The sequence below is a fragment of the Scyliorhinus torazame genome, chromosome 9, assembly GCF_047496885.1.
Source record: "Scyliorhinus torazame isolate Kashiwa2021f chromosome 9, sScyTor2.1, whole genome shotgun sequence".
Taxonomy (NCBI): Eukaryota; Metazoa; Chordata; class Chondrichthyes; order Carcharhiniformes; family Scyliorhinidae; genus Scyliorhinus; species Scyliorhinus torazame.
In genome coordinates this window covers 10933673-10952544 of record NC_092715.1, presented here as the reverse complement: position 1 = coordinate 10952544, position 18872 = coordinate 10933673, and the positions used below count along the sequence as shown (strand labels likewise).

Here is an 18872-nt window from a genome sequence, read left to right as displayed (position 1 = left end):
TCCGGCCCGTATGGGCCGAAGTCCCGCCGATAAATTGCCTGTCCCGCCGGCGTGGATTAAACCACCTTTTGAACGGCGGGACAAGGCGGCGCGGGCGGGCTCCGAGCTCCTGGGGGGGGGGCGCGGGGCGATCTGGTCCCAGGGGGTGCCCCCACGGTGGCCTGGCCCGCGATCGGGGCCCACCGATCCGCGGGCGGGCCCTGTGCCGTGGGGGCACTCTTTCCCTTCCACGGTCTCCACCATGGCGGAGGCGGAAGAGACTCCCTCCACTGCGCACGCGCGGGAAACTGTCAGCGGCCGCTGACGCTCCCGCGCATGCGCCGCCCGGGGATGTCATTTCCGCGCCAGCTGGCGGGGCAACAAAGGCCGTTTCCGCCAGCTGGAGGGGCGGAAATTCCTCCAGCGTCGGCCTAGCCCCTCAATGATGGGGCTCGGCCCCCAAAGATGGGGAGCACTCCGCACCTTTGGGATGGCGTGATGCCCGTCTGATTGGCGCCGTTTTGGGAGAATTTCGCCCTCATCACTTCCATTCATGGCCTTGACCCTCCCTTTCTATAACCTCCCCCAAATCTACTGCCCACTTTCCACTTTCCCTGAACTCTCTGCTCATTGGCAAATGATACATTGGCCTCATAGCAACAGGAATTGAGTATGGAACGGGAATGTTTTACTGAAATTGTGGGCCGGATTCTCCCAACGGGAGTCTAAGTGCCGATGCCGGAGTAAAAACCGGAGTAAAAACCCCTCTACCCTGGGGAAAAGCCTCTGACTATCCACTCTGTCTATGCCCCTCATAATTTTGTACACCTCTATCAGGTCGCCCCTCAACCTCCTTCATTCCAGTGAGAACAAACCGAGTTTATTTGACCGCTCCTCATAGCTAATGCCCTCCATACCAGGCAACATTCTGGTAAATCTCTTCTGCACCCTCTCTAAAGCCTCCACATCCTTCTGGTAGTGTGGCGACCAGAATTGAACACTATACTCCAAGTGTGGCCTAACTAAGGTTCTATACAGCTGCAACATGACTTGCCAATTCTTATACTCAATGCCCCGGCCAATGAAGGCAAGCATGCCGTATGCCTTCTTGACTACCTTCTCCACCTGTGTTGCCCCTTTCAATGACCTGTGGACCTGTACTCCTAGATCTCTTTGACTTTCAATACTCTTGAGGGTTCTACCATTCACTGTATATTCCCTACCTGCATTAGACCTTCCAAAATGCATTACCTCACATTTGTCCGGATTAAACTCCATCTGCCATCTCTCCGCCCAAGTCTCCAAACAATCTAAATCCTGCTGTATCCTCTGACAGTCCTCATCGCTATCCGCAATTCCACCAACCTTTGTGTCGTCTGCAAACTTACTAATCAGACCAGTTACATTTTCCTCCAAATCATTTATATATACTACAAAGAGCAAAGGTCCCAGCACTGATCCCTGTGGAACACCACTGGTCACAGCCCTCCAATTAGAAAAGCATCCTTCCATTGCTACTCTCTGCCTTCTATGACCTAGCCAGTTCTGTATCCACATTGCCAGCTCACCCCTGATCCTGTGTGATTTCACCTTTTGTACTAGTCTACCATGAGGGACCTTGTCAAAGGCCTTACTGAAGTCCATATAGACAACATTCACTGCCCTACCTGCATCAATCATCTTAGTGACGTCCTCGAAAAACTCTATCAAGTTAGTGAGACACGACCTCCCCTTCACAAAACCATGCTGCCTCTCACTAATACGTCCATTTGCTTCCAAATGGGAGTAGATCCTGTCTCGAAGAATTCTCTCCAGTAATTTCCCTACCACTGAAGTAAGGCTCACCGGCCTGTAGTTCCCGGGATTATCCTTGCTACCCTTCTTAAACAGAGGAACAACATTGGCTATTCTCCAGTCCTCCGGGACATCCCCTGAAGACAGTGAGGATCCAAAGATTTCTGTCAAGGCCTCAGCAATTTCCTCTCCAGCCTCCTTCAGTATTCTGGGGTAGATCCCATCAGGCCCTGGGGACTTATCTACCTTAATATTTTTTAAGACACCCAACACCTCGTCTTTTTGGATCTCAATGTGACCCAGGCTATCTACACACCCTTCTCCAGACTCAACATCTACCAATTTCTTCTCTTTGGTGAATACTGATGCAAAGTATTCATTTAGTACCTCGCCCATTTCCTCTGGCTCCACACATAGATTCCCTTGCCTATCCTTCAGTGGGCCAACCCTTTCCCTGGCTACCCTCTTGCTTTTTATGTACGTGTAAAAAGCCTTGGGATTTTCCTTAACCCTATTTGCCAATGACTTTTCGTGACCCCTTCTAGCCCTCCTGACTCCTTGCTAAAGTTCCTTCCTACTTTCCTTATATTCCACGCAGGCTTCGTCTGTTCCCAGCCTTTTAGCCCTGACAAACGCCTCCTTTTTCTTTTTGACGAGGCCTACAATATCTCTCGTTATCCAAGGTTCCCGAAAATTGCCGTATTTATCCTTCTTCCTCACAGGAACATGCCGGTCCTGAATTCCTTTCAACTGACACTTGAAAGCCTCCCACATGTAAGATGTTGATTTGCCCTCAAACATCCGCCCCCAATCTATGTTCTTCAGTTCCCGCCTAATATTGTTATAATTAACCTTCCCCCAATTTAGCACATTCATCCTAGGACCACTCTTATCCTTGTCCATCAGTACTTTAAAATTTACTGAATTGTGGTCACTGTTACCGAAATGCTCCCCTACTGAAACATCTACCACCTGGCCGGGCTCATTCCCCAATACCAGGTCCCGTACCGCCCCTTCCCTAGTTGGACTGTTTACATATTGTTTTAAGAAGCCCTCCTGGATGCTCCTTACAAACTCCGCCCCGTCTAAGCCCCTGGCACTAAGTGAGTCCCAGTCAATATTGGGGAAGTTGAAGTCTCCCATCACCACAACCCTGTTGTTTTTACTCTTTTCCAAAATCTGTCTACCTATCTGCTCCTCTGACGGGGGGCCCCGTCACCGCGTAAAAGATGCGGCGCCTTGGGTCCCGCGCATGCGCAGTGGCCGCCCTCCCCCAGGCTGCCCCGCACAACAATTGCGCAGGGATATAACATTGCCGGAGGAAAGGAGGCCCGCCGACAGAGAGGTCGGCCCGGTGAGGGAGCCCCCCCCCACAGGCCGCCCCCCCCCCCCCCCCCCCCCGAGCGTTCGCGCAGAGTTCCCGTCGGCAGCGACCAGGGGTGAACGGCGCCGGCGGGACTCTGTCGTGTCGGAGCGGCCGCTCGGCCCATCCGGGCCGGAGAATCGGGGGCCCCGCCGATTCCAGCGGCCCGCGGCCGGCAGCGCGCCAAACGTGCCGGCGCAAATGGCACCGATTCGCCACGCCTCAGAGAATCACGCACCGGCATCGGGGCGTCGTGGCGCGGTTAATCCAATTCTCCGGCCCGGCCCGGGGCTCGGAGAATCGCCCCTATATCGGGCATTGGTGAGGCCGCACCTGGGGTATTGTGGGCAGTTTTGGTCTCCTTCTCTGAGGAAGGATGTTCTTGCTCTCGAGGGAGAGCAGCGAAGGTTTACCAGACTGATTCCTGGGATGGCGGGACTGTCACATGAGGAGAGACTAAGTCGGTTAGGATTATATTCGCTGGAGTTTAGAAGAGTGAGAGGGGATCTCATAGAAACTTATCAAATTCTAACAGGATCAGACAGGGTAGATTCAGAAAGAATGTTCCCGATGGTGGGGGAGTCCAGAACTAGGGGTCATAGTTTGAGGATAAGGGGGAAACCTTTTAGGACTGAGGTGAGGAGAAATTTCTTCACCCAGAGAGCGGTGAATCTGTGGAATTCACTCCCACAGAAAGTAGTTGAGGCCAAAACGCTGTGTAATTTCAAGAAGGAATTAGATACAGCTCTTGGGGGTAAAGAGATCGAGGGATATGGGGGGAAGGCGGGATCAGGGTATTGAACTTAATGATCAGCCAGGATCATAATGAATGGGAGAGCAGGCTCGAAGGGCCGAATGGACTCCTCCTGATTCTATTTTCGATGTGTGTTTCTGTGTATTGGCTTTGGTCTTTTGGTGGTGTGTCATCTGGGAATGATACTCTGGAATTCCCTCCCGAAAACATCCCCATCTCTTCCTCCTCCACTTCTTCAACCAGGTTTGTGTTCACTTTGTCCTTCGATGTTTTCCATTGCAGTCTGTGAAGACAGCTTGGGACATTGGTCAAGGCTCTGTGTAAATTCAGCTTGTTCACTGCACAGTGTGCCTGGGTATTGGCGAATATTGTAGGTTCTCATTTTTCAGAAGAACATTGTAAATATTGAAACCACATGGCAGGCCCAATCAGGACAAGATCCTGCAAAAGGACCAATTATATCAACTTTTATTTGATTATCAATTTCAGTTGACAGGAGGGAGGTCAGGTGTAATTTCAAGAGGTAATTTAAGATGCAATTCCAGGGTCTTCCACTCTTATTCTGGTTTAGCTCAGTGGGCTAGACAGCCGGTTTGTGATGCAAACCAAGGGCAGCAGCGCGGGTTCAATTCCCGGACCAGCTTACCCGAACAGGCGCCGGAACGTGGCGACTAGGGGCTTTTCACAGCAACTTCATACTTGTGACAATATAAGGTATTATTATTATTATTCAACTACCCCAGGAGATTACATAGATTGAGAAGTCATGGTGATGCATTCCAAGTCTCCTGGCCCTGATGGAATGCACCCCTGGGTGCTAAAAGAGATGGCGGGAAAAATAGCAAATGCTCTCGTGGTAATTTGCCAAAATTTGCTGGACGCTAGGGCGATTCTGGTAGATTGGAAAGCAGCAAATGTGACGCCACTGTTTAAAAAAGTAGGCGGACCAAAGGCTGGTAACTATAGGCCGGTTAGCTTAACTTCTGTAGTGGGGGAAATGCTTGAATCTATCATCAAGGAAGAAATAGCGAGACATCTGGATAGAAATTGTCCCATTGGGCAGACACAGCGTGGATTCATGAAAGGCAGGCCATGTTCAGCTAATTTACTGGATTTCTTTGAGGACATTACGAGCGAGGTGGACAACGGGGAACCGGTGGATGTGGTTTCCAGAAGGCATTCGACAAGGTGCCACACAAAAGGCTGATGCATAAGAAACGGTTACAGGTAATGTATTAGCAGGGATAGAGGATTGGTAACTAACAGAAAGCAAAGAGTGGGGATAAATGGGTGTTTTTCTGGTTGGCGATCAGTGGTAGTGGTGTGCCTCAGGGCAATTGTTGTGACCGCAATTATTTACAATTTACAGAGATGATCTGGAGTTGGGGACCAGGTGGAATGTGTCAAAGTTCACTGATGACACGAAGATGAGTGACAGAGTAAAGTGAGCAGAGGACATTGAAAGTCTGCAGAGGGATTTCGATAGTTTAAGTGAGTGGGCAAGGGTCTGGCAGATGGAGCTCGATGTTGATTATGAGCATTTTGGTCGGAATAACATCAAAATGGACTATTATTTAAATGGTAACAAATTGCAGCTTGCTGCTGTGCAGAGGGACCTGGGTGGCCTTGTGCATGAATCACAAAAAGTTGGCTTACAGGTGCAGCAGGTGATTAAGGAGGCAAATGGAATTTTGTCCTTCATTGCTAGAGGGATGGAGTTTAAAAACAGGAGGTAATGTTGCAGCTGTATAGGGTGCTGGTGAGGCCACGCCTGGGGTACCATGTACAGTTTTGGTCTCCTTAGTTAGAAAGGATGTACTGGCACTGGAGGCGGTGCAGAGGAGATTCACTCGGTTAATCCCAGAGTTGAGAAGATTGGTTTATGAGGAAAGACTGAGTAGACTGGGACTGTACTCATTGGTATTTGGAAGAATGAGGGGGGAATTTTATAGAAACATATAAAATTATGAAGGGAATAGATAGGATATTTGCGGGCAGGTTGTTTCCACTGGTGGGTGAAAGCAGAACTAGGGGGCATAGCCTCAAAATAAGGGGAAGTAGATTTAGGACTGAGTTTAGGAGGAACTTCTTCACACAAAGGGATGTGAATCTATGGAATTCCTTGCCCAGTGAAGCAGTTGAGGCTCCTTCATTAAATGTTTTTAAGGCAAAGATAGAGAGATTTTTGAACAGTAAAGGGATTAAGGGTTATGGTGTTCGGGCCGGAAAGTGGAGCTGAGTCCACAAAAGATCAGCCATGATCTCATTGAATGGCGGAGCAGGCTCGAGGGGCCAGATGGCCTACTCCTGCTCCTAGTTCTCATGTTCTTATAATGGAAATAATAATAATCGCTTATTGTCACAAGTAGGCTTCAATTAAGTTACTGTGAAAAGCCCCTAGTCGCCATATTCCGGCACCTGTTCGGGGATTCTGGTACGGGAATTGAACCTGCGCTGCTGGCATTGTTCTGCATTACAAGCCAGCTGTTTAGCCCACTGTGCTAAACAGCCCCTACTGCACTTTGATTGTTCAAAGGCGTAGTAGCTGTCACAGGTGGAGTAGATGGGCAGCACGGTAGCATAGTGGTTAGCACAATTGCTTCACAGCTCCAGGGTCCCAGCTTCGATTCCCGGCTTGGGTCACTGTCTGTGCGGAGTCTGCACGTTCTCCCCGTGTGTGCGTGGGTTTCCTCCGGGTGCTCCGGTTTCCTCCCACAGTCTAAAGATGTGCAGGTTAGGTGGATTGGCCGTGCTAAATTGCCCTTCGTGTTCAAAATTTCCCTGAGTGTTGGGTGGGGTTACTGGGTTATGGGGATAGGGTGGAGGTGTTGACGTTGGGTAGGGTGCTCTTTCCAAGAGCCGGTGCAGACTTGATGGGCTGAATGGCCTCCTTCTGCACTGTAAATTCTATTAAAAAATAGATGCGATGGGCCGAATGGCACTTTCCCATTTCACGCAGTGTTTAATGGGAGCTTGATCATTCACGCAACTCAATCAGCAGCCATCTGGGAGCATGAACAATCGAGGCTGTACACCACACATGCTGCGTATTTAACCATTTACATTTTGTTTTTCCATCAATAAAATTAAATGAATACGGATAGGGGCTTATCTTCGAGCACAATTATTGTTTTAAATCCCTGCCCTCGCTGCCTCATTAAATCCCTGCCTCACCCTGCTATCTGCACTGAAACTGGGACTGTGCCCTTTGCTGAATTTCCCTGTCTTCACAGATTGAAACCTTGCCAAACCAGCATCCGCCTCAGCCACTCTACAACTTTACAGTAGGGAAGGAGTACGAGGTCCGGCTGCGATGTTCCTATCCCGACACCGGCAATTTCAGTGACTTCAGCAACATTTTAAAAGTGTTCCTTCCAACGTCGCAATCAGTGGAAGGTGAGTTGAGATTTCAAAGCAAAACATGATCACTGATAACATGAGAGAGCCCATACAATATTCAGAGACTCTCTTTAAACAGTCAGTTCAGGGTGGCAATGCCACTGGTCGGCTAATCTTCAGGGGGCAGGGCTTAATGGCCAACTCCAACTGGTTATCAAGATATTAGCTGTTTTTGAGGGGCTATGAATAGAAATGTCTCTTTCATAAAGAATTAAATACTTGAAAGAAATATTTGTTGATATAAGGGATTTAAGTACTTGAAGGGATTTAAATGCTGTCCTTGAGAGTGTTTTTTTAACACAGTGAAATCTGCAATAGACATTTGGAATTTTATTTTCTTTCATCTCACCATGGCACCTGAGGTCTCCCCATGATGCATACTTGGTGAGTTGGCATAGAGGGTGTAAGAGCAAAGGGTGATCGGTAGGAGGCATAATTGGCTTCAGTTGTGCAGGAACAATGTGTAATTTTAAGGCCAGAATTTTACGTGTAAAGTTCAGGTGCGCACCCAACCAATAAGCGTGTAATACCACTTGAGAAGATGGCGGTCCTGCGTCCTGATGTCATCGCGGACCTGCCCGATATTTTGGCCAGTGGGTACGTGCGCGAGTTGGAAGTGAGCCTTCCGACAATCGAGAAGCCAATTTAACCAGTTGACCGGGATTTTACGTGGACCCTCTGCCTTTGTGGTTTGGGGACCGGCCGATTGGCCAGGTGGGATTTACGTTTGAGCTCCAATCTCGATCCAGGGCGGGGTGAACTGTCAGGGCCAAAATAAAATTCCCCCATGTGCCTGGGGACTGAGGTCTGTGCTTGATTGTGCTGCCCAGCCACTCGCGGCAGTTTTAACGTCAATATTTATTTTTCACGGGCCAGCAGCTCCCCGAGTCAGCTCCGGGGTATCTGTGCCCCTTGAGGGTGCACATTGGAAAAGCAGTGCCTGCCCTCTTCCCACTCTCCCGGTCAGTGCTCAGCCTTTCTCTCAGTGCGATTCACGTTGGGGATCCGTTCACTGGCCAGCGTTTGGCACCCGTGTACGGGACCACCCAATGTGTGCGCCCGACAGGCGAAGAATTCAGGCCTATGTTTAATTTATATTTGTGTGTATTAAATAAGGGGAACATGGCTCCAGTTCCATTTTGAGTTTTTATGTGAGCTTGGTGCTGGAAAGTCTGCAGGCCCTGTTTGCATACGTGCATTTTTAATTAGGTTTGCGAACCCTTGAAGCGAAAAGATGGGTTACAGCGGGTTAAACTGTGTTGCCTGGTGCCAGGCGTCCAGTGACTCAGGGAAAGACGGAAGGTCAGTCTGTGTATGCCACAGAGTGGAGGCAGATATTCTAAACTCTCCAATGAGAAATCCCACAAGACGGCTGGGGAACTGAGTTTAGGGATCTCCAGTGTTTGCTCTGAAGTTGAAATGATGATGGGTTTAGATTGCGGTTTTTGGGCGTGTCGGGAGAGACACCAGCTGGGGAAGAGCATCTGGCGACCTCGCCGCCAGGAGGAAAACGGTTTGCAAGAAGCCAGAAGGCAACCTTGGTGTTGAGATTGTGGTAAATATTCACTGGGGTTTTGTGTCTGTAAGGGTTTTGCTGGAACCGCATGAGTTTGAATAATTTTCTGGTGTTTGAAATCTTTCTAATATTTTTGTCCAGTGCAATATCATTAATTTTTCGTGTGACTGATTCCACTGTTTCAAAAAAACAAGTTAGGATCTATCGAGCCAGGTTTCACTCTGGGGTCTGACTTCTCTGGTGTCAACATCAGTTGGGATCATAACAGTTGACCTTAAGTTGGCACAAGCATTATAAAGATTACGGGAATGTGTTGGGACATGGGGGCATCAAAGAGTGACGTAGGTGGGCATAGGGGTTATAAGGGAGCATGGGAGGGGCAGCTGTGGGGGGCATAAGCAGACATGAGTTGGGTTCGGGGAGCGAGAGAGGATGTGAGGTCTCGGGGGCTGCTTTTGGTTTCTTGGTTTTATTGTAAATGGGGCGTACCGAGGCAGACACCAGGCCTGACTCGAGTTAGAACTCAGCCTTCAGAAGGTCTAAGAAAGAGCAGCTGTGCTGGACAATGTTTCCTTCTGTACCCCTGCCCACCCCAAGGCCTGTGCTTGACGAATAAATGCTTGGACCCATATTCCAGAAATCAGATTTACTCCCTGGGATTAAAAACAAAAAATGCTGGATAAAGTCAGCTGGTCCAGCAGCATCTTTGGAGAGACAAACACCGTTAATATTTCAAGTCCGCAATCCCTACAGCGCAGAAGGACGTCATTCGGCCCATCAAGCCTGCATCGACCCTCCAAAAGAGAACTCTACCTAAGCCCACTCCCCACCCTATCCCCAACTCCACCTAACCTCCACCTAACCTGCACGTCTTTGGACTGTGGGAGGAAACCGGAGCACCCGGAGGAAACCCACGCAGCCACGGGGAGAAAGTGCAAACTCCACACAGGCATCCAAGGCTGTAATCGAACCCGGGCCTCTGGCGCCAGGAGGCAGCTGTGCTAACCTGTGTGCCACCTGAGTTTCCATTGACCCTTCTCCAGTCAATTGGACTCAAAGCGTTAACTCTGCCTTTCTCTGCACAGACGCTGGCAGATCTGCTGCATTTATCCAGCATTTCCTGTTTTTATTTCAGTTTTCCAGCCTCCGCAGTATTTTGCTTAAATTCGACTTCCTTGAACATGGCCACAGTGTTGTCGAGAGTAGTTGACTAGTGCCAGTTTCTCACCCCCTCTGCTGCAGTTCCTTTGGAAAGGCCGAGAATCACAGGATGCCGCTCGCCTGAACAGGAGACCTTCACATGCAGGTGGAGTGTTGGAAACTATCAAAACCTGACTGAACGGAGGCGGCTGAGGTTCTTTTACACAAAGGGGTAAGGTTTGACGATGACGCATTTCTGCATTGTCTGGTATTCTCCTGATGTTCCTGCGTTCAGGAGAATCTCCTGATTGGGTTTAAGTGTGGGCGCCCCGAACGGATGTGTGGGGGGAACATGGAGATCTGCTTTTACTGAAATAGAAACATCCTGGTGCCAGAGTAGGACTTTCACATTAGAGTGCCCAGACCGACTCTGTTTTGATCCTGGATTAGAGCTGTTCGTGAGATCTGGTTCGGGACCACCAACATTTTGTTTGAAGTAGACAAAGATTGAGATTCAAGACATTTACCGATAGAATAAAGCCACAAGATTCCATAGGTTTTGGACACACAAAATAAACTTTAGTTTGCAAAGTCAGAAAGATAAAACAATTTACAATATCTGTCTGAAACTTTAACGTTCAGGATTAACGTGAGTTAACACCCATACTGGACATGGAATGGCAGATGCGACCAAGACAGATTCCAAGGATTTTTCAGCCACCCACCCAGACCATAGAAAAGATACAGCACAGATGGGGGCCATTCGGCCCATCCATGTTCGAAGCCGGGAATCGAACCTGGAACCCTGGAGCTGTGAAGCAACAGTGCTAACCACTGCGTAACCATGCAAATCTCGATCTAGAACATAGAACATTGCCTTTCCCCCAGATATAACTCTTGCCCTGGGGTATATACCTATCCCTTTCCATCACTAAAGTAAACATAATCGAATTGTGGTCACTATCACCAAAGTGCTCACCTACCTCCAAATCTAACACCTGTCCTGGTTCATTACCCAGTACCAAATCCAATATGGCCTTGCCTCTCGTTGGCCTATCTACATACTGTGTCAGGAAACCCTCTTGCACACACTGGACAAAAACAGACCCATCTAAAGTACTCGAACTATAGCGTTTCCAGTCAATATTTGGAAAGTTAAAGTCCCCCACAACAACTACCCTGTTGCTTTCGCTCCTATCCAGAATCATCTTTGCAATCCTTTCCTCTACATCTCTGGAACTTTTCGGAGGCCTATAGAAAACCCCTAACAGGGTGACCTCCCCTTTCCTGTTTCTAACCTCAGCCCATCCTACCTCAGTAGATGAGTCCTCATCAAACGTCCTTTCTGCCACCGTAATATTGTCCTTGACTAACAATGCCACCCCTCCCCCTCTTTTACCACCTTCCCTGAGCTTACTGAAATATCTAAACCCAGGCACCTGCAACAACCATTCCTGTCCCTGATCTATCCATGTCTCCGAAATGGCCACAACATCGAAGTCCCAGGTACCAACCCATGCCGCAAGTTCACCCACCTTATTCCGGATGCTCCTGACATTGAAGAAGACACACTTCAAACCACCTTCCTGCCTGCCGGTACACTCCTGCAACTTTGAAACCCTACTCATGACCTCACTACTCTCAACCTCCTGTATACTGGAGCTACAATTCAGGTTCCCAAGCCCCTGCTGAACTAGTTTAAACCCTCCCGAAGAGCATTAACAAATTTCCCCCTCCCTCAGGATATTGGTACCCCTCTGGTCCAGGTGTAGACCATCCCGTTTGGACAGGTCCCACCGACCCCAGAATGAGCCCCAATTATCCAGAAATCTGAAGCCACATGTTCAACTCCTCTCTCTCCCTATTCCTCATCTCACTAGTACGAGGCACGGGTAACAACCCAGAGATAATAACTCTGTTTGTCCTAGATCTAAGTTTCCACCCTAGCTCCCTGAATTCCTGCCTTACATCCCTATCCCTTTTCCTACCTATGTCGTTGGTACCTATGTGGACCACGACTTGGGGCTGCTCCCCCTCCCCCTTATGGGGGGATCCGAGACATCAGGCACCCTGGCACTTGGGAGGCAACACACCAACCGCGAGTCTCTCTCGTTCCCACAGAATCTCCTATCTATCCCCCTAACTATGGAGTCTCCAATGACTAATGCTCTACTCCTCTCTCCCCTTCCCTTCTGAGCAACCGGGACAGACTCTGTGCCAGAGACCTGTACCCCATGTCTTACCCCTGGTAAGTCCCCCCCCCGCAACAGTATCCAAAGCGGTATACTTGTTACTAAGGGAACGACCACAGGGGATCCCTGTACTGACAGCTTCCTCCCAGCCCCTCTCACCGTCACCCATCTATCTTTATTCTTCGGAGTAACTACATCCCTGAAGCTTCTATCTATGACCACCTCTGCCTCCCGAATGATCCAAAGTTCATCCAGCTCCAGCTCCCTAACGCGGTTTCTGAGGAGCTGGAGATGGGTGCACTTCCCACAGATGAAATTAGCAGGGACACTGGCGGCGTCCCTCACCTCAAACATTCTGCAGGAGGAACATTGCACTATTATGGGCAGCACGGTAGCACACGTGGCTAGCACTGTGGCTTCACAGCGCCAGGGTCCCAGGTTCGATTCCCCGCTGGGTCACTGTCTGTGCGGAGTTTGCATATTCTCCCCGTCTCTGCGTGGGTTTCCTCCGGGTGCTCCGGTTTCCTCCCACAGTCCAAAGATGTGCAGGTTAGGTGGATTGGCCGTGATAAATTGCCCTTAGTGACTAAAAAGGTTAGGAGGGGTTATTGGGTTATGGGGATAGGGTGGAAGTGAGGGCTTAAGTGGCTCGGTGCAGACTCGATGGGCCAAATGGCCTCCTCCTGCACTGTATGTTCTATGTGTCTATCTTCCCTGCCATCCCCTCTAGATAAAAAGAAGAAAGAGCTTACCTGTTATTCACTCCCCTTCTCAGCAAGCACTCGCTCAGCAACCTCTGCGCCCCGCACGATAACATCTGAGGGAAAATAAAAGAAAAACTACTTACCAGTCACTAGCCAATCCCTTAACTGCAGGCTGTGACGTCACGGTTCAACTTCTTTCTACTTCTACTTGCCCTCGAGCCTTCCTCTTGATCTTTACAGCGGTTGTTATTTTTGGGTTATAGGAGGGTGTAGGGAGGGAAACACTGAAGAAGTGTTTCGGGTTTAAGTGTCACTTGACAACAGCTCCTCCACAAACCACCTTCAAATTAGGGTGACCACAATGTACGTATGAACATTTCCCCCGCAACAGCCAATCAGCAGCTCTGTTCTACTGCCCTCTGCTGGATGCTTGTCTTCACTTGAACAGCTAGGGTCCCTTGCACAGGTACACCTTCAAGTTAGGGTGACCACAACGGACTTATGCAAATTTCCCCCGCAACAGCCAATCAGCAGCTCCGCTCTACTGCCCTCTGCTGGATCTAGGTGCCACTGTTTAAAAATAAGGGGTTGTCCATTGAAGACAGACATGAGGATAAATATTTTCTCTCTGAGGGTCGTGGAACTCTCTTCCTCAAAAGGCAGTGGACTCAGAGTCTCTGAATATGTTTGCGGCAGAGCTCGATAGATTCTTGATTAACACGCGGGTGAAGATGTTATTGGAGATGATGCTCCCGAATGGACAGGGTGGGGGGGGCAGGGGTGACGGGGTTGTTTTTAACTTTAACGAACCAAGTGTAACCAGGTGACATCACCATGCTCCCTGTCACTAAACACACTGGCTCCTTGGTCGACCTGTCTTTTCCGTGAATAATAGTTTATTTCTCATCTGATGATTAACACCTTCATCCGCTGCCTCCTTTGTATTAAATACAATCAAATCCTTAGCGACAAGAACAATTTGTGATCTAAATATCTCCACCTGATGACCACTTGTATATTCTGCCTTTGTAGCTATGAATAGCAGCAAGAGTGTACCAATGTATGTAATTTCTCTAAATGCTGTGTAGTGCAGGTGAACAGAATATATAACCTCATAAAGGGTGATTTAATCACGGCCACAGATTATAGATAATAGATGGTGCTATTAGGGGATGAGGAACAATTTGAGTTAGCATGTCCTTTCTAATCTAAACCTGGGGCCATTACCAAATGACATCAAATTTATTTTCTCCGTCAACAGCTTTGAATTACTTGTTGATGCGTGGAGACATCTCGCATGTGGACAATTTTTTGGAAAGGCTAGAAGGATGACTGGCAATGTCAACTAAAACATTGAAGAGGCAGCTATCTCTGAGAGTCCATTGCTGGGACACAAAGAGGGCCTTATTGTGCATTGAACCCATTCCTGAACCATAGAACCATCGGAAAGTTACAGCACAGAAGGAGGCCATTCGGCCCATCTTCTCCATGCCAGCCCGAGAACACCCAGCTGTCCTTTCTAATCTCACCTTCCTGCACCCAGTCCATAGTCCATCCCATAGCATTAAGCTGCAGATCCAGGTACCTTTTAAAAAGAGTTTAGGGTCTCTGCCACCACCACCAACTCGGGCAGCGAATTCCAGACTCCCACTGCCCTCTGTGTAAAAAACGTTCTTCCTCACGTCCCCTCTACACCTTCTGCCTCTTATCTTGAATCTATGTCCCCTGGTTCTAGAATTCTCCACCAACGGAAACAATTTTACCCTGTCCACTCCATCTCTTCCCCTCATAATTTTGTCCACCTCAATTAAGTCACCCCTCCGCCTTCTTTGTTCCAAGGAAAATTACCCCAACCCATCCAACCTCTCCTCGTAGCTACACTTTTCCAGCCCTGGCAACATTCTTGTAAACCTCCTCTGCTTCTCTCCAGAGCAATAACGTCCTTCCTGTAATGTGGTGACCAGAACTGCACACAATACTCCAGTTGTGGCCTCACCAGTGTTTTATGCAATTCCAACATTATATCCTTACTTTTATATTCTATTACCTCTGCCAATGAAGGAGACCATAAGAACATAAGAACATAAGAACTAGGAGCAGGAGTAGGCCATCTGGCCCCTCGAGCCTGCTCCGCCATTCAATGAGATCATGGCTGATCTTTTGTGGACTCAGCTCCACTTTCCGGCCCGAACACCATAACCCTTAATCCCTTTATTCGTCAAAAAACTATCTATCTTTATCTTAAAAACATTTAATGGAGGAGCCTCTACTGCTTCACTGGGCAAGGAATTCCATAGATTCACAACCCTTTGGGTGAAGAAGTTCCTACTAAACTCAGTCCTAAATCTACTTCCCCTTATTTTGAGGCTAAGCATTCCATATGCTTTCTTTTTTTTTAAATTTAGAGAACCCAATTCATTTTTTCCAATTAAGGGGCAATTTAGCGTGTTCAATCCACCTACCCTGCACATCTTTGGGTTGTGGGGACGAAACCCACGCAAACACGGGGAGAATGCGCAAACTCCCACACGGACAGTGACCCAGAGCCGGGATCGAACCTGGGTCCTCGGCGCCGTGAGGCTGCAGTGCTAACCACTGCGCCACCGTGCTGCCCTGCTAGCTGCTTTCTTAACAACCTTGTCTACTTGAACTGCTGCCTTTAGGGGCCTGTGTACCTCTACGCCAAGATCTCTCACTTCATCGGGGACCCCTCTTAATATATTCCCATTTATTGTGTAGTCCTTACAACTGTCTGACCTCCCTAAATGCTGACCTCACACCCCTCTGTATTAAATTCCACCTGCCACTTTATCGCCCACTCCACCAACCCATCTATATCATTCTGGCGAGTATAGCTATCCTCTACACTGTCCACCATTCGACCAATCTTTGTGTCATCAGCAAATTTCCCAATCATGCTCCCCACATTCACGTCCAAATCATTCATATGTCGCACACGCAATAAGGGTCCTAACACCGAGCCTTGTGGAACACCACTTGAAACAACACTCTAATCACAAGGACAGTCATTGATCATTACCCTTTGTTTCCTGTTACTAAGCCAAGTTTTTATCCAGTTTACCATATTGCCCTGTATCCCATGGGCTTTCACTTTCTTGACCAATCTGCCACGTGGGACTTTGTCAAACGCCTTGCTAAATTCCATGTACACCACATCCACTGCACTACCTTCATCGACCCTTCTTGTCACTTCCTCAAAGAATTCAATCAAATTTATGAGGCAAGATCTTCCTTTGACAAATCCATGCTGACTCTCCCTGACTAGTCCGTGCCTCTCGATGTGACAGTTAATCCTATCTCTCAGGATTGATTCTACTGATTTTCCCACCACTGACATAAGACTAACTGACCTATAATCACTTGGCATTTCCTTTGATCCCTTTTTAAACAATGGAATCACGTTTGCATTTCTCCAGTCCTCCGGTACCTCCCTGTGTCTTGTGAGGATTGGAAAATCACCCTCGGCATCTACTATCTAAATAAATAAATAATCTTTATTGTCACAAGTAGGCTTACATTAACACTGCAATGAAGTTACTGTGAAAAGCCCCTAGTCGCCACATTCCAGCGCCACAGTGGGAGAATTCAGAATTCTCAGCTGGTACGGGAATTGAACCGGTGCTGCTGGCCTTGTTCTGCATCACAAACCAGCTGTCTAACCCACTGAGCTAAACCTCCTCCCTGACCTCCTTCAGCAACCTCCGAAACAATCAATCTGGCTCTGGCGACTTAACAACTTTCAAGGACTTTCATCACTCGGTTACAAAAGAGAACAAAGAAAATTACAGCACAGGAACAGGCCCTTCGGCCCTCCCAGCCTGCGCCGATCCAGATCCTTTATCTAAACCTGTCGCCTATTTTCCAAGGATCTACTTCCCTCTGTTCCCCACCCGTTCATATATCTGTCTAGATGCATCTTAAATTATGCTATCGTGCCCACCTCTACCACCTCCACTGGCAAAGCGTTCCAGGCACCCACCACCCTCTGCGTAAAAAACTTTCCACGCACATCTCCCTTAAAATTTCCCCCTCTCACCTTGAAATCGTGACCCCTTGTAATTGACACCCCAACTCTTGGAAAAACCTTGTTGCTATCCACCCTGTCCATACCTCTCAGAATTTTTTAGACCTCAATCAGGTCCCCCCTCAACCTCCGTCTTTCCAACGAAAACAATCCTAATCTACTCAACCTTTCTTCATAGCTAGCACCCTCCATACCAGGCAACATCCTGGTGAACTTCCTCTGCACCCTCTCTAAAGCATCCACATCCTTCTGGTAATGTGGCGACCAGAACTGCACGCAGTATTCCAAATGTGGCCTAACCAAAGTCCTATACAACTGTAACATGACCTGCCGACTCTTGTACTCAATACCCCGTCCGATGAAGGCAAGCATGCCCTATGCCTTCTTGATCACTCTATCGACCTGCGTTGCCACCTTCAGGGTACAATGGACCTGAACTCCCAGATCTCTCTGTACATCTGCACCTCTCTCTCTATGATTACCCCATCCAGTATCTCTCCGTGTTCCTCCTGGACGACTATATCTGCATCATCCATATCCTTTGTAAACATGAAGACAAAATATTCATTTAAAACCCTTCCCACATTCCCTTCCTCATCTCTGATAGTCCCACTTTTTCTTTAACGAACCTTTTACCATTAATACATTGGTAAAACATCTTTGGGTTTTCTTTAACTTTACTGGCTAATCTTTTTTCACACCCTCTCTTTGATCTCCTTATTTCCTTTGTGACTTTGCCACTGGACTTCCTCTACCTGTCTGGGCGATCTCCAGTGCTTCGGACTTCCTCTACCCGTCTGGGCGATCTCCAGTGCTTCGGACTTCCTCTACCCGTCTGGGCGATCTCCAGTGCTTCGTTCTTTGTGCCTCTTGTACGCTTTCTTTTTTTGATTGATCTTCCCCTGTCGATCAAACAGCCGGCTCATCCTTGCCTTCAGTAAGTGCGCCCTGTACACCACTTTTAACTGAATCAACCCTGAATTAACCCCATCCTCATGCACGAGGTCGAGGCATTGTCCCTTTGCAGCACTTCGCACCATAATCCCTCCTCCAGCCCCATCCCCAACTCTTTCTCCCACTTGGTCTTATTCCCCTCCATGGACATCTTATCCTCCTCCATAATCTTACCTGAAATTGCCAAATCCGCCCTCCACCCCCCCACCAACAATGGCACCTCCAGCAACGAGGACGGAGCCACCAGAAAATTCAGAAAGGCCTTTCTTGTGAAGTCCCACACCTGCATATACCTGAAATCCTCCTCCTGCTGGATACAAACCTCACCCCAACTCCTCCAAACTTGCGAACCGCCCCTCCAATAACAGATCCTTCATCTCTTTCACCCCTCTCTCCTCCCATCTCTGGAATCCTGCATCCACCCTCCCTAGCTCAAACCTCAAATCCTTCTTTTCGGCATAACCCTCGAGCCCTCCCTCAACCTAAAGTGCTGCTTGAAGTGCCTCCAGATTTTCAGCGTGGCTACCACCACAGGATCATCCGAGTCCTTCACCGGGGTGAATGGCAGCGGCACCGTTGCCAGCGCCCGCAACCCTGAGCCCGCCTCCGTCCGCACCCGCAAAACCTCCTTCCCGCTACTCCAGCCCCGCACCCGCTCCTCACTCGCCGCCCAGTGATAGTATAACAAGTTTGGAAGGGCCAACCCCCCCCCCCCCCCCAACCCCCCCGGCCCAAACCCCATCTGCTGCCCCCTTTGGCACACCTGATTTCCTTATCCTGGCCACTTTCCCTGCCCTCACAAACGCCGTTGGGGAGTCGTCACGGAGAAGCATTCTGGGAAAGCTGGGACGAGACCAGCCTGTCCACCCCCCCCCCCCCCCCCCCCCCCACACACACACACACACACACACACACACACACACCCTGAAGAATGACTTTGGCAAATAGACAGGCAGACACTGGAACAGGGACCATGGCAGAACGCCCATCTTTACTGCCTGCACCCGGCCCGCCAGCAACAAGGGGCATGCC

The 18872-nt window shown here is 48.9% G+C and overlaps 1 protein-coding gene across 3 annotated transcripts in view; it reads left to right on the top strand.

The window, feature by feature from the left end:
- LOC140429063 (growth hormone receptor-like) overlaps positions 1–18872 on the top strand; it is a 470486-nt gene that overhangs the window by 376873 nt on the left and 74741 nt on the right. For all 3 annotated transcript variants that reach the window (XM_072515603.1, XM_072515601.1, XM_072515602.1), the window contains exons 6-7: positions 7124–7286; positions 10048–10177. In XM_072515603.1, the coding sequence (XP_072371704.1) occupies positions 7124–7286; positions 10048–10177 (293 nt within the window). The remainder of the gene's footprint in view (positions 1–7123; positions 7287–10047; positions 10178–18872) is intronic.